The sequence below is a fragment of the Melospiza georgiana genome, chromosome 1 (assembly GCF_028018845.1).
Source record: "Melospiza georgiana isolate bMelGeo1 chromosome 1, bMelGeo1.pri, whole genome shotgun sequence".
Taxonomy (NCBI): Eukaryota; Metazoa; Chordata; class Aves; order Passeriformes; family Passerellidae; genus Melospiza; species Melospiza georgiana.
Genome location: NC_080430.1, coordinates 93,052,094 through 93,078,171, shown reverse-complemented (window position 1 = coordinate 93,078,171; position 26,078 = coordinate 93,052,094). Strand labels below are relative to the sequence as shown.

Sequence of the window (26,078 nt, the reverse complement as noted above, 5' to 3'; positions counted from 1 at the left end):
ACAAGGCAATATTAAACTCTCTTTCAGAAAAGAATCATCACTGGGTTTTTTTCCATATACAAATAAGCAAATATTATGCAAAAGAAGGATGCTAATTACATTGATAAAAATGTAAAAGGAAAAGAGATATAAATACTGGCTTAGTTTTACCCATAGTGATCATGAGAAGATTATGGGAGAAACGGAGGAAGAAAAAACAGGGGTTTAACAATAACTAACTGAAACAGAATCATAATTGCCCATGGACAGAAAGCACAAAGAAAAAGAGGTCATGGAATTAATAGAGTTGAACCCTGTTGGGGATTTCAATAAACATATTTGATCGAATACTGTGATTGTGTGACCTCACACTGTCATGAGGGAGTTGAAAATTCTTGAAAATACGTTTACTGGAAGTCCATAACTACTGAAGTTTTTGATCTTGCTGAAACAAGCAATCAAACCAAGGAGCCAACTCACCAGACATATTGTTAATGATCAGTAGCACTGAAATGCATTTATATTCCTAATGACGACAATGACTCTTGCTATTCAATAATTTTGAATTAACTTACGTGTACCTACTGAATGCTACTAGATCCAGTAGTGCATAAAAAGTTAAGCATGTAGTAATTCTGTTCACTGAATCAGCACATTACATAACAAGTTTATTTTTATCAGGTGCATTTCAAAGTGTACAATCTTCAAGACAACTCTGAATTTGAATGCTGACAGCCTGGCTTCCCTGACTTAAAAAATTCCAGACTTCATGGCTTATTGATAGAAAAATTACAAAGATAGGTATGTTCACGGTTTGATTAAATGGAATTAATTAGGTAATAGAATAACACTTTAAATTTTGTGTCACAATACACTGTGCTAGAATGAGAGATTCACTTTTCCCTTAGCTATTAATTTGCATTGGTTGTACACTGACTTGTCTGCTACAGGCAATATTTTGCATAGAAAACTGGGAGATAAACTTCAAGTCAATAAAAATGAGTTCTGTTTCATGATTTTTGGATTTTTTCTTTGTAATTATCAATAAATGCAAATTCCATGCCTCAATTTACTTATTACCTGAAAAAGTTTTAATTACTTTTTAGGCATCACAGTCTACCCAAATATGACTGATTGTCACAAGATAAAATTGATATTTAGTAATGGGCAATATGGAACACTGGTAGTTTACGGTTGCATGTCAACAAAGCTGCCAATTTAGATCACCAGTTTAATAAAGTACTGTTTCCCATGCTGCACGTGCATAGCTGATGTGGCTAAACAAGGACCTGCTGTCTGTTTTGTCTTTCCTTTTTGCCTGAGGAAATGAAGCTTAGTTGGTCCAGCCATATGTTTAGGGGGTTGTTCTCCAAACCTCAAAGACATTACTTTTCAACACACTTCACACAAGTTCTCCACCAGGTCAAGGAGGAAGCTCTTGTAAACCTCCATCAAAGATGGAAAGGCTGAAACACTCACGTAGCCCCACGTGTGGTGTTACTGCAGACTTCAAGACATTAGGGACCTCTGAGGATCCAAGAGTCAACTCCTGCTTTCAGCAGGGCCTTCTAGATGAGGTAGCCTGGAGTTGTGTATAGCTAAATTTTGAGCATCATCTTGGACAAAGATTCAAAAAACCTCTGTAAACCTGCTTGATCATGGTTAAAAATTAAATACATTTCTTTATATCTAACCATGTTGCAATTTACATCCATTTCCTCTTGTCCTACCATCGTACACCTTAGACTGGAAAACTTGGCTCGACCATCTCTGCACTTCCATTAGGTTTTTCTCATCTTTCTCATTTGGGGAAAACCCACGTTTTTTTTAGTAGCTATAATAGGAACAGCTTTCTTAAACTAAACTAATTTAAAAAATTAAAATAAGCGTGTTATATCTCTCCGAAAATGATGATGTATGAAGTAACAAAAATGAAAGCTATATCAGTTTTACTTCATTTCAACTCATGGCCATGGTTTGGTAAAAAAGTTCTCTCCATCTCTTGAAAGTTCAGTATAACTATACTAGATAGAAAAAAATTCTTATTCCCTTGAAATTGGAAATAATTGAAAACAAAGAAATGCTTGAAATTTTGGGTTCTTTTATTTTAAATTATTTTGAAAATGTGTGTCACTTTTATAGAACTGTTTTCCCAAGGGCAACAAAGTGTCAGTTTTTAAGTACCTATGTATTAAAAGATTTTTCCATGGCAAGCAGCTTCTTGACAGACAAAGGCATAAAGATAAATGACTGGAGACTGAAGCTAAGCAAAGTCTGACTGGAAATATTTTCAAAGTGAGTGCAATTAATCAATGGAACACCTCACTTAAGGGTATGCTGGATTCTCTGCAGAACATTTTAAATCAAAAATGGATGTCTTTTATAAAGATTCAGTCTAGCTTAGCCATAAATTACTAGGCTGTACAAAGATAGATGAAAAGTAGTTGAAAATTTTGTCCAGAGTTTTAATTGCATGTCAAACTATACGCTGTAGTTGCCCCTTTTGTTCTGAAGATTTTGGACTGTGCAAATAAATTAGTTTCAGCTTCTAGAAAACAGAATTTTCAGTAAACATTTTTAAGGCCCAGAGTAAGAATGTGGAAAGCTTTGGATCCACAATGGGATAAGCTCTATCAGTGGGATAACTCCACTCATAGGGTCTCTGTCTTAGTTGTGTGAATATTCAGAATCCTGGTTGCAAGAGAACTCTTTTGGCTTCAGGAGCAAAACATAGAGAAACCCAACAGCTATTCAGGAACAGTATTGTTCCAGGCACAGATGATGGCAGAAGGCATCATCCTTTCATCATTCCAACACCCAGTTTGGCAGGAGCCAAAGCATAGAAAGTGGGGACAATAGTAGGATGCACTTCCAAGCCACACCCCAGATCTAAAGTAAAATGCTCCTGTAGGTATTGTCTTAGATTCCTGGCCAGGTGGGCCCAGATGCAGACAAAAAGCACAAGGGCAATTTTCCTTAAAGGGTACCTCTACATCTTCACATCTGCAGAAGAATCTGTTACATGGCTGATGCCTTAGGGCATAGAGACAAGCTTTCCTTCACAATACAAAAGCTAAATATTTTTTAATGATGGAAACAGAGCCTATCTTTTTATGTGATTTAAGGAAATGGTATTCAAATATTTAATAACATTATTTTAGCTTTAATTTAAGAACAAAGTAAAAAGTACATTTATATGTTTCCTTCATCTGCCTGCAAAGTATCATGATTGAAAATAATATTTCCTTCCCATCTTTACTCAGAAAACATCTTTACATGAACACATTTTCCAGTTGCAAATAACAAACATTCTTTTGTTGAAAAAGTGATTTTTTTTTTCCTTACTGGGAGACATTTGCCTGCCTTTAAGACTACACCCAAAAATGAGGACGGTAATTAGATTTCTTCACTGTGCTTTCTGACAAAAAAATTTCTATCAAATTATTAAAATATCTGAGCAAAGAATTTATTAATCGTGATTGTTCTTTTTTTTCTTTTGCAATTACTTTATCTTGTGTACAATAAACTGTTAATAGCCACCACAATGTAAACTTCATGCAATTTCCAGAAGAATAATTTCCTTCTAATACTTTTTCGTCAATTTAAGCCAATAAGTAGCTTTCTCCATTATCCAAGGCTTTCTGATTTCTTTGTAAAATGTAATTTTCCATGTTTTCAAACTATAAATGATAACACTTCTGTGTTCCTGTAAGAATATCTGTGTTCAGATAACTTGTAGATGACACTGGAGTGAATAATTTTGAGGATCTGGAGCGGCCTCATATGCGTGACTTGCTGAAGTACAGCCTTGGATTACATTTCCTTTAGCTTACATTTTAGTTTTAGAAAAATATTTCCGTTTGACCTCCTAGCAAGGTAGAATTGAATGAAGGCTTCTGTAAATTGTTATATTAAATATATCTGCTGTTAAAAATGTATATCTTATTTCTAGCCTTATTTCCACTGATTTCAAAGCTTCCACTTAAAATTATTCCTGATATGGAAGTGGCCAAAAGTTTTTATATAGTTCAGATGAAAAAAATATCACTATCATATGTGTGAGAGTTTTAACAAAATTCTTGGAATATCTCATTATTAGGAGTCTTTTTTACTGCATTTTAGCTATATGCATAGCTGTTCTGTGAAAATTCTGGATATGGCTACCAGGGCTAGACAGAATTCCTCCTAAAAGTGCCCTATTTGTCTGCCTATCCATCCAGGAATCTTGTTATTAATCCAATTATCTACCAAGATTGTTTTGTTTGTTTTCTTTTTTTTTTTTTTTTTTAAGGAACACTGCTTTCTGGAAGAGAAATGCTGCAGAAGAGAAGAATTTAAAATCTATGCAGACATGCTGTTCTCTTGCTAATCGAGATCACTCTCTGCTAGTGATTTGGTTTTGTTACTTATAATTCCCTCACCTCTGCAAGGCAAATATCCTATTCTTTAGAAACTAACTCAATTTATAAATATATGGGTTTTTTAACTCAACAGAAACTGTAAATTCCAAGCAAGAGGAGTTTGGCAGGAGGTAATTCTTCATAAATCCACATGAGTAATTTTTCTCCTTCCTCTGTCTGCTCAATATAAGTCAAAAATCTACATAATATGTTTCATTTTGTGGGACTGACTTTAGCCTGTATCAATTCAAACTATCCTTTACAGTATTTTAACAGATAGTGCACTGTGAGCTCCTTTCTATTTCCTTTGAAGTTATTTAGTGGTCCAAAATGATAACATTCATGACAAACACTCACAAGGTTCTTTGATCAGTTTGTCAGAAAATTTAAATTGACATCAATTTAAAGCAACTTGTTCTTAATACCTAACCATCATTCTCACAAGTTACTGCAGAAAAACTTATAGCATTTTTGTTGTCACCTATTTTACCAAAACAGAAGGTACGAGAATATTAAAGAAACACTTCTTCTGTTGACACATTGTTATGGAAAATACTATTTCCTTATAACATTTAACCGATATAATTGGCAGATTTCTTTAGTTTCTGATTTACCTAAACATGTCTTATTGCTCTTCTCCTTTGTCTTCCTGGATTATCAGAGTATTTTTGGTGGGGGAGAGGCTTCCAGAGGTTGCCTAGAACAAACCTTTGCCCAGAATGGGTCTAATAACATCAGACTGCTCAAGATCTTGTTATTTAGTTCCAAATGTTCCTACCCTCTGGTTTCCATCAATTGTTATCTCTTGCTCCTTTTTAGCTTTCTTTTCATTAAATTTCATCTAGTGTGCCCATTAGCTTTCCATTTGTTTGGGCTTTACAATCATGACAATCTGTAGGTGTCTGGATATGGAGCAATATTGCTAACTCAGATTATAAACTGTGTTAATTTAAACATAAGCCTCTACGTTCAAGTTCCTTTTCTTTGTTGTTGTTGTTGGGAAGTTGCTATTTCTACCATATTTAATCCACACTGAAGTCCTCTATCATGTATCTTTATTTGCCCCTATATGTATATAGTAGCTATATCCTGAGTTCTGCATTTGTTTTCTACCGTGATCTGATAGTTTTCTGCAAACATCAGGTAGTAACTCCATACTGATTACATGGTTCATACTTCTCTAATCTGACAGTAATCCCTCAAATACTCATTTTCTTTCAAGAGGTCATTGACATTGCAACAAGAAATGCTATTTGAGTGCTCCCTCTTGAGTGTTGCCCACTTAATCTTTCTTAAAAAGGCTATGACTGTAGAATTTAGCACTCCAATCATGTCAATCTTTCCAGCAGGATTAACTAACTTATAAAATTTATGATTACAGATCAGGAATTATAGCTCATTTTGTCTGAAACTCAAGTGAAACCAAGTAAAGAATGTTTTGGCCGCCGTGCAAAATAAAATTTTGTATTAAGATAGATACACTTACTCTCTTCCCTATATACCTCTTCTATTTTCAGTGCAGTGATCTTCTGACCATTTTTGATGTAACTCCCCTTGACTTCCCGTTCTTGTTTTGGTGGGGAGGAAGCCATACAATTTATTCAGTCTCTGCTCAGGACAGAAAGCAGATGTTGTTCCAGTACACTATTCCTGTACATTTCTGCCTGTTCTCTTCTTTGGCTTTTGGGCTTGACAAGATTTCTTGAAAGGTCTTTTAAATTTTACTGAGTGTCATATTTTTTGATTGTTGCAGCTGCTTGGTAAATTACAAATAGGCCCAGGAACTTTGCCTTTAAAGCAGTAGCTTTAACACTTTACTAACCACTGGACATGATTATGGCAAGACAGAGAACCTTGCAAAGAACTATTCTATTATCTAGAAATACACGAAGTTAAAATCAAGTTTCAATACTCTGGCAATTGCCAAGAATGCTAGCACTTTCAGAATCATAACTTGTGAGAGATAACCCATCTTTAGTCTTTTAAACCTAATAAGAACCACCATGGTTCAGCAATTTTAGAATTACAGAAAAATAAATAGTCCAACTTCCTGCTCAAAGAAGGGTCAATGAAAGTTGTTTGTACTTTTAAGAATTTGGTGCTTTAGAAATGCATATTTATGCATCAAGTCATATTTAATTCAATATTCAGTGGGTATAGCACTCTGTTTCATTGTTATTGCTTTAAAAGCCTGAGGGAGGATTTGGTGGGGAAAAAAACCCCAAAAAATTCCAAAAACAAACCAGTAACAATAAGTGCATACTGAATTAAACAAGATTAAAGTAATCTCATCCTTTTTAGTTGATAAGGGAATCTATAGAGATTTCAATCTGCCAGTGGAATTTCACTGCATTACTTCAGGTTTTTTAGTCTACAGTAAAAAAAAAAAAAAACCAAAATAAAGACTGTGAGTTACATTCACAAAATCACAGAGTAGCTGAGGTAGGAAGGCAACATGGGTCTTAGTCTGGTCTGACCCCGCTGCTCAAACCAAGGTGTACTTGTGCATGTCACTCAAGGCCCTGTCCAGTCACCTGCATGACTGCCTCCAGGAATGCACGTTCTACAATTTCTTTAGGTTTGGTCACCTCTACAATGACATGGAATTTCCTGCATTTCAGTTTGTGCCCATTTCCTCCTGTCCTGTCACTGGACACCACTGAGAAAAGTCCAGCTCTGCCTTCTTCACTTCCTCCATCAGGTACTTATATGCATTGGCATGATTCTCCCACACCTTCTCCTCTCCAGGCTAAGGAGTCTGAGCTTCCTCAGCCTCCCTCCATATGGCAGACACCCCAATGCATCAACCTTCTTTATGGGCCTCTCACAGATTGATACCAACATGCCCATGTCTCTCTTGCACCAAGGAGCCCAGATCTGGATACCATTCTAGATGTGTCCAGGAGAGGGGAAGGACCAGCTCCCTCAGACTCAGCCTGCTGGTTACAGTCTGCCCAAAGCAGTGAGACCAAGGGTATCAAGTATCTCCAAGGATGGGGACTCCACACCATCCCTGGGTAACCTGCTTAAGTGTTTGACCACCCTCACATTAAACAAAACTTTTCTGCCTCACTACTCAGAAGATCCTGTGCTCTAATGTTAAAGCATTCCAACAAGGAAACAAGTTTATGCAAAAAACAGAGAATGTACCTAAATGGGATCTCATTTTTGCACTGCAAGTAGAGGTTCCATTTTTATGGGCCTGGGTAACTCAAGTATATTTCTAAAGAAAAATTAAACTTAGGATCAAACAGAGTTAAGACATCAGTGTATAACGTTTGTAACCTCCAACAGTACTAAGGTACGTCGCCCTGCTAGCAAAAAATTTCAAAACTGGTTTATGCAGAAAATTAGTAAGAACTTAAATCGTCATCCAAGGAAAAGTTATATGGACTAATAAAATGATAGAATTATAAATACTGACCGATGTGAGATTTTAATTTTGAGCAATGTAATCAAATCATGCCTATTCTAATGAGAACTTCAGCATTCTCAGCTCTGACCTGCACGTTCTATCATACTTTTATAGCGCAGAATTTTATACATTTTACGATCAAAATAAAAATAGAAATACTGCCATAGGAAAAAAATCTGTAGGTTCATAATTATTTAGGCATAATTAAAGTAAGATTGAGGAATCACCACACACAGACAAGTCTCTTCAAAATGAAAATATTTAGTCTTTCAATTTGCTTGAAGAAAGATTAGAAAATATTAAAATGAAATTAATTTTTATTAACGTCTGTGTTTTGAAAGAAATATAAAGCATGCATTTCTAGATTGGATACAGAATCAAAAGAGAATATCTCTTTAGAAAAAAAAATTGTATCTCTATAGTACTTTCATGTATTATGTTGTGATTTCTAATTCTCTTAGGCTCAGATTTTGGTAAAATAAGAAAGATGTCATCTGTGTGTTAAAGTGGTGGAGAACCACTACAGTGATTCTTGGGATCTGTTCTGGAAAAACTTGCTATAAAATTCGAAAATTTAGTGCAATCAATATCTAAATTGTATCATATTCTTCCTCTCTAAGGACATTTCAAAAGTTATCCAAGAGTTAAAAGAAAAACTGAAGATTTCTCATATCACCTGAAAAACCCATTCCAGTAATGTTTTCCTGTAAGACAGACAATTTGAGTGCCATATCCTGAACTGACTCCAAAGAACAGACAGTATTCTACATGGACATAAGCTCAGACATACCAAATGTCACATTCTATATTTCATAAAAATTAAAGCTGACAAGATCAGTCATACACTCTTTAAGCAGGAACAGAGATGGATTGTTCCTCTATACATATCTAGAATGTTTGAAAATGACCCTTAAGCTACAATCAATAAGCCAGCTATTTTTTGTTCCTGTCCTCACTGCATGTTTGTGTTGTATAAGGTAACCTCAGGTAGCACAGTGAATACAAACTCAGTTATAGGTGAAATTAATTTTCCCAGTACATATGAGATAAATACTGCAGAACTCAACTGTGGGAGCTGGGTCCCAGAAGAGCACCTTGAACTCTGTGCATATTTATCTTTCTTATAACATAAACTGGAAACTGTGGTGGTGCAGAAAACAAGTAATACATAAACAGGGCATATTTAGCACATTTGGAATGCTTGGGGTAATGGGGAGTACCAAATCCTTGCTCTGCAAAGACCAGCCACATTATTCAAGGTAGCAGATCCCTGCACCCATCCATGCAGATCACAGGCTGAAGAAGAGCACTGATACTTGTCCTGCCAAAGCAGCAGGCTATAGTTCATTATTTTTATCTAGACACATTGGCTGCCAGAATGTAGGAGCGCTCATACATTTAAGTCAGTGTCTTTTACAGAAGGAAGGAAATGTAGATCACAGAACCACAGAATAAGTTGAGTTGGAAGGGACCCACAAGGATCATCGAGTCCAACTCTTGGTCCTGCACAGCACCATCCCCAAGAGTCACATCACATGTCTGAGAATCTTGTCCAAGTCATCCTCAGGTTGATGCACTGATAGTGGTTTTATCACCACCCTAAGTTCAGGGTGCCAACTACACCTTCTCCTACCTCATGTCATTGGTGCCCCACAGCACAGCAGATCCTTGAAAAGTTTCTGTGACCAGAAAAACAGAGCATGTGAGGGACAGTGGCTCCATAGCCTACTGGTTATGGCACTCTGAGGTGATTTTGACTGTCTTAGGAGAGAAATGCAAATCTCCAAATTTCTTGGAAACTATTCTGGTTGTTTTATTTTCACAGTAAAACACCAGTCTTTGTTATCTTATCTGCTGGAAACATCTTAAAAGAAAACCAGAGAATTTTATTAAGGCCTATTTCTATTTCTGCAACTAAGTGACAATAACCTGCATTGACTAGAGCAAGCCTAAATAAAATGCACAGAAGCAAATTTGTACATATCCAGCACCTGGAGCCATCTGAGAAAAAAAAGGGGAACTGCCTTATACATTTAGGCATTCCTAAAATCAGGCAAAATCTCCATGAAAGTTGGTTTTTGTTTTTTTGTAATTGGTGTATTGGCCTTCAATGTATAGTACTGGCTTAAAATCTCAGTAGAGGCATACAGCTTCCTCTCTACTAAGCCCATAAAGTTGTTATTACAACTCTGAGGAGATTTCTCCAGATGACAATTAGACTGCAGAGCAGGAAAAAGGATTTGGTTAATAACTTTTCATTTTGCTCATTACAGCCACTTCCACAGAAGTCAATTGTGATGTTAAAATTAGAACTGCAGTTTTATATACGGTGATTCAACACAGTGAGCAGTTGCAGTATGATGAAAGACAGACATGGCTTCAGAAATACCTGGCAAACACATACTTTGGGAACATCAGTGCTTTTTCAGTGTAATAGAATACAAAGTTAGGCTCTTAAGCTCACAGTACAGCACACAGGGAGAGTTAAGTGCCTCAGGATGTGATTCAAACACATCAGGCATGCTAGGCATGGGGGTGCTTAGAGCTAGAGCAATGAGCCATTCCAAGTTGAGCATCTGAAATCCCACCCTCTGCAGGGCTTAAGCTGCAGGTTTCATAACTCCATGCTCTTGGGACCAAATCATGCCCTGAAAATGTGTACACTTCATTCTTTTATACTCTTCCATTTTCAGGTAAATTTGAAAGGTGGGTATTGAAAGGCATATTATTCCATACAAATATTGTTTAGAGCACCCAAAGATAAGTGGAAATCCATCCGTTCTTTTCAGTGACCCAGGTACTCCCAGAGAGCTTGTCTTTTCATCGCCAAAGAAGAAGCTGAGACAGTACCACTTCCAATTCCTAGAAATTTATTTCACTAGTGTAAGCACTGAGCCATGACCATCTGAGACACCTCACTGCCCTTTTGATGTTTTGTGGCAAGATAAAACTGCCTTCCTCAAAGGCCAAAAGCAAAGGAGATAAGAAACCAGAAATTAAACATTGGCCACAATAATCTTGATGACAATTCAGAGTGGCATTTGTTTTGATCCCTCTCCTGGGTTTTTGTTTCTTGGGGTTTTTTTTCATAATAACTGTAGGAATTGCAGTCAAGACTCCTGGGAAACTCATAAGCAATATCACCTGGGATGGGACCCCTCCTGACAGAACCCAGCATGGCATGGTGGTGGCTGACTACTAAGCAGAGATGCAGAATGAGAGACTTTTATTCTCTGAAGCAGTGCAGGATCAAGGGCAAATCTGATGGTAAATTTATGAGATACTGGGCCTCAAGGTGTCCTCGTATAGAGGGGTTACCAAAACCCATTTCATACATGGACAAGTCTGAAGCTCTATAGAATTCAAGTGATGCACATTTCATTATTCATCCAGGGAGCTGAGGCAATAATATTATCCTTGCTTTCTGAAAGCATACCTCTTATAAATGGAGCTTTTGGGGAGAACATTCAGGTAGGATTTATGTAGTCTCTGGACAGGCAGCTAAGACTTCCAAAGTAGCACTTCCAATCACTTACTCTTAGTAAACATTAATTCTAAGATTTACTGCCCAGCAACCTCTTCCCTTTACAACTATGCTAAGAATGTCATATTCTGTGTGAATTCATTTGTGACCAGAGGCACAAGCTGTCTTTCCAAGGTGATTATAACAGTATAATAATCTGCCTGTAAAACAGTAGAGTACTGGGCAACAACATTTAAGGTTTCATTTTCCCTGCTCACATCACCAGTTAGACCATAGAACTAACTACAAGACTCCCCTCTGTTGGTTCATCTGCATTAATAAACGTGGACTTCTGGACATAAAAATGAATGCCTGCTACTCAAAAGAGCAGTGTTCAAGCCATGACTAATTGGCAAAGTGCTGCCTTTAAGCCCTCCTAGCACTGCTTGTGGCAATGGAAAATAGAAAAGGTAAGAATGAGGCTAACAGAAAGAGCAAAGCAAATTATTTTTAAAAAATTTTACTCGGTTTTGTTGTCTTCTGTTTCAATTCTTTAATTTAAAAATAAAACAAAAACAAACCAGCAGCTTACCTGCATACCTTTTCTTAAAGCAACATTAAGTGGCAGAATTCTAGATCTCTTATTGTGATCTAACAATTGGATAGTGAACAGGAGACAAGGTAGGCCAGTGCAAGCACACCTGTTGTGAGGAAGATTTGTTATAAATGAAGATATGCCTCCTGCCACCTTGAGTACAGTCCTTGTATAAGAGGACTCTATGATTATTATGGTCGCAAAAACTTGAGGTCTCAATCAATAAAGGTGAGCAGTCAGGCAGTGAAACTCAGGGCCCCATAGTTCCATAACTCTGCCCTTTGCTCTAACAAATGAAAAAGATAAGAAACCCTCATCTGCATTTGCTCGCTTCCTCCCAAGCTAAAACTCGCATCAAGACAGGATTTTATCATGCTGTCATACAGACTTCCAAAAGCAAGGACAAAATCACATCAGTCACAAGAGTTGTCACAATGGCAACTCAAAGAACTCATAATCAACCTTCATGTTAACTTCCTTATTCATTAGCAGATTTCACAGCTGCAACTTTATTAAATTTTAATAGTCAAGACACAAAAATTTGAAGAGATGGAATGAAATTTGCTAGATAAAAACTAATTCTTAAACTTCTGTCTCTATAGACAAATTTTTTCCAGGTTGGACTGATTACGGTCCCTAATCTGGAAAATTCTGGATTCCTACATCAAGATCCAGAAATAACATACAGGATTTTCCTATAAAAGTAAACTCCTTGTTCTGGCCCTTCCTTCAATTTTAGATTTGCAAATCAGATATTTTTTAACTTCTCACAAGCAAGCAGAACAAAACAAAACAGGTAAAGGACTGGAGAACAGAAAATCACAGGAAGAAAATTTCAAAGCAGGCTGCTTATGAAGCATCCACTTAAACACGTCACCAATAATTCTGAATGAGAATGCATCCTGATGCAATGTAAGAGAATGCATTTACCTGAAACATGCCAGTGCCCACAAGCAATAGACTGAGCCATAAAAGAGACTGAGGACAGTTTTGGATAATTCTAAATAGATATGTATGTGTATGCATACATATACAGGTAGGTATACTACCTCTTATTTCATTTTCATAGTCAGTAAGAGCTAAACATAATACTGATCCTCTCTACTGCTTGCTCAGTCACTCTGCTTTTCTCAGTAGCATTCTGAGCTTTGAAAAAAGAAGCAGCTAAAATTTGCTTGCCAAACAAATTTTTGGAGTTATTGTTTAAATTAATTGAGAGACACAAAGAAAATGATCATTTTAGCAGAAGTGTGTCTTTATAGCAAAAAGCCCCATTATTAGCAAGGATACTGTATGACACTTTCCCAGGAGTGATTTTTTACTTGCAGCTACAGATACTCTCAAACAGATTAGTGGATCCAGTTTGCGAGTTTGTTTGGAATCACAGAACAGTTTAGTCTGGAACGGACCCTAAGGATCACCTAGCTCCAAACCCACTGTCATGGACAGGGATACCTTCTACAGGACCAGGTTGTTCGGAGACCACTCCAACCTGGCCTTGAACACTTCAAGTTATGGGGCATCCAAGAGTTCTCTGAGCAACCTGCTCCACTGTCTCACCACCTTCACAGTAAAGAATTTATTCCCGATAATCAATCTAAACCTATCTGCTTTCAGTCTAAAGCTGTTATCCCTTGTCTTATCTCTCCATGCCCCTGTAAAATATCCCTCTCAAGCTTTCTTGTAACCTCCCTTTAGGTACTGGAAGGCTTTTATAAGGCCCTGGAGCCATCCTTTCTCCAGGCTGAACAGCCCCAGATCTCTCAGCCCGTCATCACAGGAGAGATCCTCCAGACCCCTGACCCTCCACTGGAAAAATGCAGAAAAGCATCCAGCTTTTGATTGGCACTTGTAAACTATTTCAGATCCAGAATGCCATCACTCTTCTACAAGCTTTTCAAAAGGGCTATGCAGAAGAACTTTCTTGCCTTTCTTTTAAAAGAACAAATTAACTCTTGATTTATGTCAGGAAGACAGTGCTTAAAATGAATACAAAATTGTAGCTCCCAAGTACTTCAAGCAATATTTTAGACTGCTGGAGACCTGCCACTCCCCAGTCACATGCATCCTTATTCCCTTATCTGAATACTGAAGGACTTAAACAAACCTTCCAGAAACTGTGCCACTAATCTTCTTACTTTCAGAAAGCAAACCAACATAATGAATCCACATCCTGATACACACTGTGCCCTCACAGTAGCTTAATTATAAATAATTATAGAATTTTCCTAGCTTAGTGTTGCATCATAACACAAACAAAGCTCGTAGTGGTTATATTGCCAATCCTGCTGTAGTTTATTAATCAGATTGTGATGGGCTCTCTTCTGGATAACATGGAACTTTGTAAGGTAAGGGAACACAGAGACTGCACTTCACTGCAGAAATGTCTTCCTTTACTTTGAGAATTAGGAGAATAAAGTGTTATGGCTTAACACAGAGTTCAGAAATTTCTAGCTACACATCTCCTAAAAATGAATGAAATCAAGGTAAAACAAGAAATCAAAGTAAACCTGGATTTGCAACTGCAGTTTGGAATTAAAATTCAGAGAGCCAAGAAGAGGTTCTGAAAGACTGGAAACCTGCAACTGTGGAACTATTTTCTAGTGCAAAACTAAGTTTAGACTCAGTTACTTAAGTTATCTACAGCTGTAAGTTTTAAATGTGATGACAGGACAGGGAAATTACATCAAAAGTCAATTCTTAAGAGCTGTGGAATACATTCCTCTTTTCAGTGTAATCCCAAGGCCAAACAAAGCTTCTTATTCCAACTACAAATTGTCTCAGTCACAATTTTGTATGCAAAACTCTTTTTCCAAGAGTCTAGAGGTTCTTAAACTATGTTGATAATTTCTATTGTCTCTGACACTGAGGTTCCAGTTTTTCTATGTGTGACAACTAAGGCTAAAGAAAGTAAACATGCTTCCAAATCACTTCATGTTTAATTAAAACATAACTATCACTTGCTCAATTTGCCTGATCTTTTCCAGTTGTTTCAAAACTTAACTGATGCCTGGAGAAAGCATGTAGCAAGACCTGTAAGACCCCAGGAACTGCTCCAGGTGCACCAAGTACTGGGAATACCAAAATTGAAACAGATGTCATCCATATAGGTTTCAATCCTAGATGAATCACATACCAAGAACCCTACAGAGAATTTTAGAATCATGCCTTTAGAACAGCTTCTATTATGTGAGAATTTGTACCTTAGCATTTGCTTTTCTATAAACACATCACCATTGAATTACTTCTTTAATGGACTACAATTAAACTTTTTCTGTTTTTGAAGGACAATAAATATTTTATTTAAATTTCAAAATTTCATGGCAATGATTATTCTTTTTCCAATTTCTTGGTGTATTAGTTTGTTCTTCAATTTATGCCCAGGTGCTGTTGATGCCAAATTTGTATGAATTAAGCTATTCCTCAAAATAAGTAACTAAGTAACAGCTGCCAAACAACATTCAGGGAAAAAACAGGTTAATTTACAGCATGAAAATGCTTTCCTTGTTCTGTAATAGAACACTGACATGAAGAAAAACATTCAAATGAGAGACAATGAAAGGAAGTAGTGAATTTAAGGCTGTGGGAGCCACAGTATGAAAGAACAAAATTTATCATATCAATTTTGCCTTGACTTAGCTGTCAAGTTGTATTTGTTAGTTGTTAGTTATTATTAGTTGTTGTTGTTGTCGTATTTTCCTTCTGACTGTGGACAGGTTTGTGTGTTTCCAAGGAGAACAGCAGCTATGGCAGAGGGTGCCACTCCACATGAGGCCACTCAAGCCAGGCTGGCCAAAGGGACTGGAGAGAAAATAGCCCCAGGCAGGGCTTTCCAGGCAGGCTCCTGAGAAACAGGCCAGCAAGCTGGTTTTGTAGAGCACACTCAGTGCTGCTTGTTTAAGAGACAAATCACAGAAGTCACTCGGACAAGCAGCACACCAAAATAACCAATTCCAGCTTTGCAGAAATCTTAGGTGTAGTGAAAATAACCAGAAGAACCACATTTGGTGATTCGGTGGCAAAAGAAGCTTGAAACTGATGTCCTAGAATATTTTAAATATTGCAATAGTCAGAAAAATACAATATTATTGTCTGACCATTTTGGAATAAATTAATAATGATTGCCAAAAACGACCCAAAAAAGAGAGAAGTGATTTTCAGTAAAATAAGATAGCTTTAAATCAATATAACCTTTAAAGCAGAAAAACCATATACAGATGGACAGCTAATTAGCCTCTGATCTCCCTGAGAGGGCTTGCAATGAGAGAAAAACAAGATTCGTAGAGTCAGGCAGAGGGGAAAATGCAAGAGCCAGCTCAAAATTCAGTGCTGTAATTCCTGAGAAACTCTAAAAATGCTCCCACTGAGCAAAGGGAGATTCTAGACAAGTTTTTGGGTTACAGAGTAATGAAACCAATGGGATTAATGAATTAAAACGTGATTCTTTGGGCTGGCTTAACTGTGAATAAATCAAATATTGTCATTAATGGGGCATTAGTGTCTCATACAAATGGTATGAGATTTCACAGAAGAAGTCAAGTGAAAACACAATGCTAGACCAAAATTTAGCAACACTTTTGTCCAGTGGGTTGAACCATAAAAAAAAAAAAACCTCAGACATCTGACAAAGTACTAGAAAATGTGTCATAAAAATAATCTCAAATCTGAAAAAGAAATAGGTGCATATCACATATAAGTCATCCTTATTCAGCATACAGAAGATGCTGAATTACAAGTGATTTTACAAAGAAGCAAATCTTAAGTCTGCCTATCATGTCAGGGACAGGGAAGTTGAGAGAAGGAAGAGCTGGGAACCAAAGTTGCCTCTCTACCTCCCCGCCTATAACTCCTCCAGAAAAGGCAGCAGCAAACAGCAGCCTGAGGGAGCACTCGGGGATCCCTTTGTAGCAGGGAAGGAAGCTCTGCAATAGCTGCAAGGTGCAATGCTTTAACATTTTGGTAAGTAAGATTCTACCTGGCAAGGCTATCCTAGCCTGGGGCTGCAAAAGCCACATGAGAAAAGACTTCAGGCCTGTTTAATAGAAATTAACACAATGGGAAAGAAAAAAGAACAACTGAAAAAAAATCCAGCAATACAAGCAGTGCAACAATAAAAAAATTACATGGAGGGGAAAAAATCCCCAAATACCAAAGTTCACAGCCATTATTTATTCTAATTATAAATTAACCTGGACATTTTAAACACCTCACAATAATGTGTGTTAACATTATAAGACAAGGCTTTGTATTTGAAAAAAAAAAAAAAAACATCAATGCTTATGCATTACACTGTGTGTTTGGGATATTTTTAATGTATTTTATTTTTGTTCAAGAGACCATTCAGATTCAGACAAAGAGTATCTGATTTGTTCAGAATGTTAAATGTTTTCCAAGCATAAATTACATTGCAAGGCAAAGTGACACCCAGGCCTTTTCAGTGTGTTTCAGTTTCTGAGGCCATCATTCATTCATTTAATATTATTGATCCAACACTAAACAAAAGTGATTGAATGAATATGTCCAAACAGCTAAGAAGAAGAAAAATAAGAAAAAAAATGGAGGGTTTTTTTTAACCCCATTTTTGAATTTGCATGCTAGAACATGCAAATCACGTTAGAATAAATATACAGGTTCAGTCTTGAACTGCTTTGACCTAACTCTAGAGCTGTATTAAAATACTTTTATTCACACTTTATGTAATGAACTGAACCTTAGACACTAGATCAAAGGCAAAAACTAGACTATAAATTGTAGTTTTGATGTTTTCTGCAGGACAAACAAGATGAAAAAGAGCAGTTCATCATATTTAAATAAAAGTGAACACTGGACAGAAGCCAGTTTCAAATTGATGCAAAGACAGGTTCAGCCATAGAATCAATGTCATATATTTAGGCAGAAGGTGAAAAGAAGAGAAAAGAAGAAAGAGGAGAAGAGGAGAAGAACAGGAGAAAAGAACAGGAGAAAAGAAGGTCCTACTATATCTTGCAGTGCATTTGAAATTTAGGACATGCACTTCTTGCCATACCTCAGCCTGGAAATTTTCTGAACTTCGCAATTTAAATTTTGTGGATCACGTTTAAATTTTGTGGATCTCTTAACAGCAAAGTGATGCAAATCTCTCCCCCAGGCTACAACTGCAATAACACACTGGAACTCAGCATCCCTGTGAAAGGACCTAAAGTAACTGAAGTCACTAAAGTAATTATTTTGCCCTAGGCCAGTCTTGCCTGCTGTACTGCCACATCCCTTTCTCTCAGCTGAAAGGTGAACATACAACTGCTTCCAGGTCTGCCCTACCTTGTGCACGCATGCATCCATCCCCACACTGAGACACACAGCCTAATTAGCAGCTATGGCACTGATCATCTGTTTCAGCTCCCCATGCACCCTCTTCTCCAGCAGCAGCTGCAAATCTTCAGGAGGGTTCATCGACAATGGCAGGGCTCCTGCTGGCAGCTTGCACCAGCGGGAGGATTTGCAGAACTAAAAGGTCTGTCTCCCTCCACATTCACCACAGCTTCTCTCAAATGAGGAGAAACTTCACAGGAAATTCTGCCTGAAGGTCAGACCTACTCTGCTTTTCTCCTGCTCCTGGGCATTCCTACAGAGAAGTGAGCAAAACTTCCTCATGTGCTCGGCTAACTCCTGAAAGCAGGACCAGAATGTCCTCGGGTTTGCACCTTATATAATAAGGCCTCAAGAGGTGTCTTTCCCTCATGCACTTTGTCTATTAAAAGCACAACACAAATACAGAAAATCTATAAAATCCCTCCAATCCCAGGAGAAAAAAAAAAATAGGAAAAAGAAGAAGAAGAAAAAAAGAAGATTACAATAGCGAACTACGGGCCAAAAAGACAAAGATTTTAGTTTCTTGGTGCATCAGGTCGTATTCCAGTGGGAAAAAGGCCTCTTCAAGAGGGACTGCCTGCATCACATAGATAGAAGTAGCTAATCTTCTTAGCCAAAGACTAGTTTAAATGCCTTTTTCATTACTCAGACTAATAATACATGAAAATTGTGCAGTGAAGGCAAAAGTAGCACAAACTCACTGTACTGGAGAAAACATGATGAAAAAGGCTAAAAAGAAAATAAAACACCACACTCTTTTATCAAATATTTTATGTGTCCATGCTGGAGCTCCAGGTAAAAAACATAAGGATTTAGAAAATTCAGATATTGACAAGAAGAAATTTGATTCAGTGGCCAGTATAGAAATCTCTGTGACGACCTGCCATACTTTCATGGTTAACCACATCATTTTAATTTGAACATAGCTGTGAAATTCTGTGTTAACAATAATTTTTATGAGTAACAGACACCTTATAAAGCCTGGTTTCTTACAGATACATGTATCCAGGCTTCTACAAACACACAAATACAAACCTCAGCTCCTACTTCATACCCTTCTGAGTTTCACCCTTCCTTTGTGTTTCCTCAAATTTTTTTTCTGCTGTTTTTTCAACAATCTTCTCGATCCCATCAATCCCCTTTCCCTAAACAGCAGCTGGCCCTAAGTTCTCTGTGCTCATTTTGCAGCCTCCTCTTCATTCATATGGATCCCTGTCCACAGAAGCTCATTTTCACAGCAATGTGTAGAAGCCAACAATCTTTGGGAAATCCCTTGTTAAAACTGGGTTGTGATTGGCCATTGGTCAGAAATTCCTAGAAGGAACTGACAGTGCAATCACATCAGCCTTGTTTCAGAAGGGAAGCAAAAGCTAGAAACATCACCAATTTTCTTGAACACCAGCAGCCTTTTCAGTAACTCAGAGGTGGGATTTGAATACCTGTGGATCTCTGGGACAATAAAACAAATCTCAGGGTAGGCTCTTTAATATCTACTTGCATGAGAACCAGGAATTTTCCCTTTCCAACTCCCCTTTCTAACACAGGAACTCATCCTATATTAATATGCCCAAGAGTAAGCAGTAATATATCATGATTAGGGTACCTATAATTTTGTTAGAAAACTTTCTAACATGAGATGCTGAATCCGAAATAAGGTTCCTCAGATTTGAATGTCATTACAATCTAATCACTGTATTGCCTGAAGGAGTTACTTGCCTACAAGCCAGCAGTTATGACTAGATTACATAAAATATGTAGGAACAGAAGATATTCTGAGGAAGCACGAAAATTTATATTTTTTTTTTCTGGCAGAAGCTTATTTCCAGAGTTAAATGAAATTGTAAATGAAGCAGGCTGTAAGAGAACATCAATAGCACAATGGCAGAAAAAGATGAATCTCCAAAAATTGGGAAGGAATTCCACAGATTAAGAGAGATGACCAGTGTGGTCATCATCATCATGCTGATTAAATGTTTGTGTTAACAAAGCAATTAGGAAAAGTGAGAGATAACAATGAAAAACAAGAGGAGCAGCAATCTATATAAAATACTTTTGCCACTGTAAGAAATTCACATGGAGATAACAGTTGATGGATATACTGAAATAGAAGAGAAAGACTGAATAACTAATGATCTCCTCCATTTCACACTAACTGGATACTAGCAGGAATGCTTCAATGTACAGAATAAAAATACATAATTTGTCTTGTGCAAGATATTAAGAGATACTCATCATGGTTCTTCTTCACTCTTTAATTGCCTTGAATATATATTGAAAGAGAATGAGGGTAAGATTAATATGGAAGAATTTGACATTGATGTCTTCCCCTTACAGAACAGCAACTTTCCACTATTGTGCCTTTGAGGCCCACTGTCAGAGGCACAGGATATTATTGGCACTTTTAAACTAAACCACCAAAAGTTCAAACTGATTCCACTCCAGAGCCTGGAGATCAAAGCTGGACAGACAGCCTCCAACTCATATTCAGACTGTCACTCAACAAAGGACTGCTGGCACACAGAGATTACCCACGGCGAGGCTTTTAATTTGAGAGGCCAAGGAGTGGGTGCCTGCATTTGTTCTGCTAAGAATATCTGTTCGAAAAGCATTTTCCAAGTTGTGTCACCTAGCACATCTCAGTGAAAGTCCTTCAGGATGCCATAAGACTTTGTAGACTAAAACAAATTGCTCCTTTCACAGAAATGAAATGCTGCATTAAAAAATAATTAATTTTGTTACAGTAAGAGATAATTAAATCAGCCAGCAGTTGAAAGCAGCTAATTGAGAACACAAATTCCCTTTCTGCTGCTGATCAAAACTAAATCGGAATTTGTAAAGATGGAGAAGGAAAAGTACCTGTTTTTTGATATGACATGGAAATAAGATATGTCACCTTCAGACTGAGACTTTTCTCAACCTCTATAATCTTCCCTATTTCACATTGTTGCAGGCTGTCAGTGACCTGATTTAACCAGTTAAGTAAAAAAGACATGATCATTACCAAAAGCATACAGTAAGGAGAGTAGAGACTGAAGACACGTTGCAAGAATCTGTTTCCCTCCCCTCCCTCACCACTACTGTAATTGCCTGAGTAGAAAATGCAATATGAAAATTTCCAGTACATTCATACTCTTGGCCTTTTGTTTCACTGTTTGGTTTTGGCAACTTCTTGCTGTAGAGGATGAAGAAAAGGCAGAAAAGAAAAATTCATCCAAACAGAGGAAAAGCAGTCACCAAGTAACTTGGAAATCAGGGCTAAAAGGCTGTCAGAATGGTTTTGCAGTCAGCAAGCCTCATATTGTATTTGGTCAGGAAAGTAATTTTTCTTTTACTTATATTGTATTATTCTTCTTTCATTCCTATTTTTCCCAAGACTACCAGTATCATCCTGCTTTTATCTTGCATGTAAGAGAGTCATCACTTTGCTGAACCTCATGACACCTGTGTAAATCAAATCAAATGTCCCTGCTAGGGTTAAGAGCTTTGTTTTCATGACTGCAGGCACAAGGACAGAGACAGAGCTTTGGAGTCAGACATCCAAATGAAAATCCTCTATTCAATAATACAATGTCAGGTTAGTTTTTGTCTCTATGCTGTTTTCCCTCTTCCTGACTGCAACATGAAATGACTTCATCATCATCATGATTTCATAAAACAATTTATGTGAGTTTGCTGTGATTCCTTGAGGTGAAGTCCCAAGTTTTGAGGGAGGACAGCCTTGTATTTTATCAGGCTGAATATTATTGCTCCACTTCTGAGAACCACAGATTTCTATCTTCTCCTTCTATTCAAGTTCTGCTTTTAATCAGAGACACTTATGACGGTGGATCCTGAGGAGTGGAAGGATTTGTACTCTGTTTCCCCACTATCTTATACATGCTACATCTACTGATTTGCAGATACACATATTGCTGTCACTACAGGACATAACACTTTCTCAAACAATATTTAGATTATTGCCACTGCTGCTACACCATTTACTAAGCCTTGCCACAATTCCCAGCCATGCTGTTGTGGTTTTTTTTCATCATTCAGCCAGTCAAGATATAAAAACCTGACATAAAGAGCCATTTTGCCATGTGAGGATTTATCTAGTGCCCACAGGATACTAAGCCCAAGCAGTCAAGAACACCTTGATGAACTGGTATCATAAATAATGTTTAAGACATAGTCACAGCTATAGTGGTAGAACACAGAGAAATAAATGCTCTCTGGTAGTAACACTTCATACCATTCTATAATTGGACATATATCTTGACAAATTCAGGAATTTAAAAGCTTTCTAATTACCCTTCCTCAGACTGAGAAACTTCATGAACAAATTGATTTCCAGATCGTATTAGGCAGAACTTGACTGCAAATGAAAAGGTCTTTAGCACAATGAAACCCAGCTGTTTAAAACATCCTACATCATACAGAAATTCCATGTGACAAATTGAAAAAAAAAAAAAAAAACCAACAGAGTTCCAGGCACATACTTCATTATAGGTCATGAACTAGGCCAATTTTAAGAGAGAGTGTTAAAGGCTAGTTTCAAGGCTTCTGTTATTTTCTCCATTCTCCCCAGAGACACACTATTATTTGGTTTCACAGAGGAATTGCTTTTTATATCAGAAAAAAATCCCAAAGCAGAAGGAAAAAATATCTGATCTGACAAGCATTGCAAACACAGTTAACAAGCTCCTTTAATTATCCTCCTAAGATTTTCCCATTTGTACTCTGATCATCATCTTCTTCACAAACTTAATTATGCCTCATTTGTTCTTGCTGCACTACTCTCAGTGAGTATTCCAGGTGGAAAAAAGGCACCTGTTTGTAACTAACCTCAGGTAATTGTTTTGTATTTTTTTTATTTTGCTGTAGAATAATTCAGAGTTTTTAAGAAAAAATATATATACAGGAGTATTTTTTGGCAATATGAACATTGATTAGAAAGCCAAGGTATTTCCACATCAGAAAAGCACAACTCAATGGCTATGTGATCAGCCATCCATCTGAAAATTATCACTAGTCAGATGATTAAATAAATGAAGAAAATCATGCTGTTATCATCTGCATTTCAGAGATCAGTATTAATAAATTCTGATTCCTCAGCAGAGGAAACCTTTCCACAAACTTGACCTTTGAGAAAGTCAGAAAGAAGAGCAACTGGGAATAAATGTGCTTCGTGAGTCAAATACTGAGACGTGAACCTAGTCACTATTTAGAATTTATGCACTTCCAGCACTTTTAAAGTGCATAGGAATTACTGTGTTCTGACTGAGTACAGACTGAGTAAATACCCCTGAAGAACCATAATTTAAGCCTGATGAGTTTCTTCTAACTTTTCAAAAGTCCTAGGTTTGCCCCCCTACCATGCCTGAACTTGATTTCACCTAGGCTGCTTTTTGAGACACATTATTCTTATTTAATTAACCTACTGAGACACACGACTGCTGCCCCGAACTCACAAGCATTTTTGATTACGATGAAATGCCAAGGCTTAAAATCTAGCACTATATAAAAGCAACTAATCTTTACACATTAACCAGCCTTCAAAACGGAAACATAAAAATTCCACAAAATTCTAAGCTTTAAAAGCGTCAAAGCTAAGTTTCTAATTTTTTTTTTAAATGCACACAAGACAGCATTAGAATACATTCCATTCCATGCCTTACCTGAACCAAATTCCATCCCTTCAGAGATTCAGCAATGATAGAAGTAACTGTTGCACATACACCACCAAAAACCATCAGATGATTAGGTCCAAATTTTATTGCATCATAGAAGGCTTTGAGTCCTTTTGCATTGTCACACTGGAAAAAAAAACAAAAAAACAGAGAGACAATATTCAATGTCACAAATAAATTAACTAAGAAGTAAACTGCTGAGTAGTTAGTTGGGCAAGAAAAAAAATCAGGGGTCCCACAGACATAAACATAAGACCTAAACAGGAAAAATTCGAGCACTCTCTTCTAGACTCCTAATGAGCCATAGTAAAAGAACAGGAAAAATGCCTCATCACAAAACCAGAACAAAACCAGAACAAAACCTCATTCTACAAAACTAGAATTTTGCTACCACCATTTGACAAATAACAAAAAATTCCAGTAGCAAATGGTTCTCCAAAACATTCTCTCCATTTAGAGCTACCATTTCCCAAAGCAAAATTTGTAATTTAACACCGGATTGTCGGCAGGGCTTTCATAGTTGGAGGAAAGTTTGAGACTACTGATGGTCTCTGTAAAGAAAGTTCTGTCTTTAAAGAAGACTCCTAAGGAGCTTCAACATAAAGTCCAACCTCAGTATTCTGTGCAAAAACATGTAGCAGAGAGCCTGTCATTTAGGAGTGTAGCACCAAGTCTTCAAAAGATAAAATATTCTTTTGAAGTGCTAAGGATTAATTGTTCTGCTCTCATAGCTCACAGAGCTTTGAGTGGCAGGCTGGGCTAGATGACACTCTGAGGTCCTTCTAACCTGACCTGTTCTTGGCTTCCCTGATAATTAGCTTGATCATTATTTCAGGTGTAGAGGATTTTATTGCAAACTCAGACCAAGACTGAACATTAGGAAAAAAAGACTCATGCTAGTCAGTATTGTAAAAGATATATCAATCCTTGAATAAAGTAGTATTAATAATTCATAATAACCCTAATTCCTAAGCTTGCAATAGAGTATTAATAAATTATGGGCCTAAAGGTTGAACTTGATTCTAAACCATACTGGAAGTCAGAAGTACCAACAGAATACAATAGCAGCTGCCACTGGTCCACTAACGGCCACTCCTATCTCTTTTTGAAACACAAGTTTTCTGCCCTCTTTTGCCTCCTCTGCAAAGTCTTCCTTGAATGTACTCTTTATAAGAACTATCACACACCAGCCTCCAATATTTCATTATGACTATTCAATAAAACAGTTCATTTACTATCAGCAACCAAGTAGTAATTGTATTGCATTCTGCAGAGAGAATAAAGATTTTGACTAAGAAGTTTGGAAGCTTATATTAATCTCCTTACTGAATTAATATGCTAAAAGAAAAATTATTATATTTGCATTCTATCTGCAAGAATAGAATTATTGCTCCCACTTATTCAAAATGATACAGATATTTAATGAATAGACTCCCTTAAATTGCATAATATAGCCCAATGCTTTCTTTCTTAATGCAGAAAAAAACCCCAAAACTTCTCAGTACAGCAGAGGCTCCCCTGTCAGTTTAATGTGCTGGTGACAAGCTCACATTGTGAGGGAATTAAGACTGTGATCATTGGAAGAAGCAGCATCCTCCATTCTTACTCCTTCACTGCCTACTCAAAGACCAGTTTATTCCAAGTGCAACCAGAAGGCTCAGCTACTTCTTAAATCTAAAAGCAGCCAAGGACACAGAGCTTTAGGTATCTGCACTTAATTGACATTTAGCCAAGTATTTTCCCTCTTCCACCTTATGACATGAAGCTGCAGCAGAAGAGATTGCTGAACTGGTTTTCATACCAACTTTAAACCAGTTACTATAATTATTTTTATTTTTTTTATTAGGTCACATGTAAAATGTATCACTAAGTAGCAGTTTGAGAAGAATATAAGCCATGTATGAAACACAAATTATGTTAATAGTAAAATAACTGTCGAAAGTTGCAGCCTGTGAAGGGCCATGTCAAAGTTATGAATAAATAAATGATAAGCACTTATGGTATGTTATCTGAAATAAAATCCACCCTTACATCACAAAACATCTGATGCATTTTTAACTTCTATTTGCCTACAAAATGTTTATCACTGCAGTAAACTTAAGAAATTGTGGGCTGCAGCAGGTCAGCTTGCTGGGAGGTCCAGAATTGGTATAAGATCTTTCTAATTTGATTTTTCATGGTTATGAATATACTAGCATGACAACAACCC

General features: G+C 37.0%; 1 protein-coding gene across 1 annotated transcript in view; it reads right to left on the bottom strand.

Annotated features, from left to right (window-relative positions):
- GABBR2 (gamma-aminobutyric acid type B receptor subunit 2) overlaps window positions 1–26,078 on the bottom strand; it is a 457,024-nt gene that overhangs the window by 329,911 nt on the left and 101,035 nt on the right. The window contains exon 2 of the mRNA XM_058039616.1: window positions 23,858–23,995. Coding sequence (XP_057895599.1) covers window positions 23,858–23,995 — 138 coding nt within the window. The remainder of the gene's footprint in view (window positions 1–23,857; window positions 23,996–26,078) is intronic.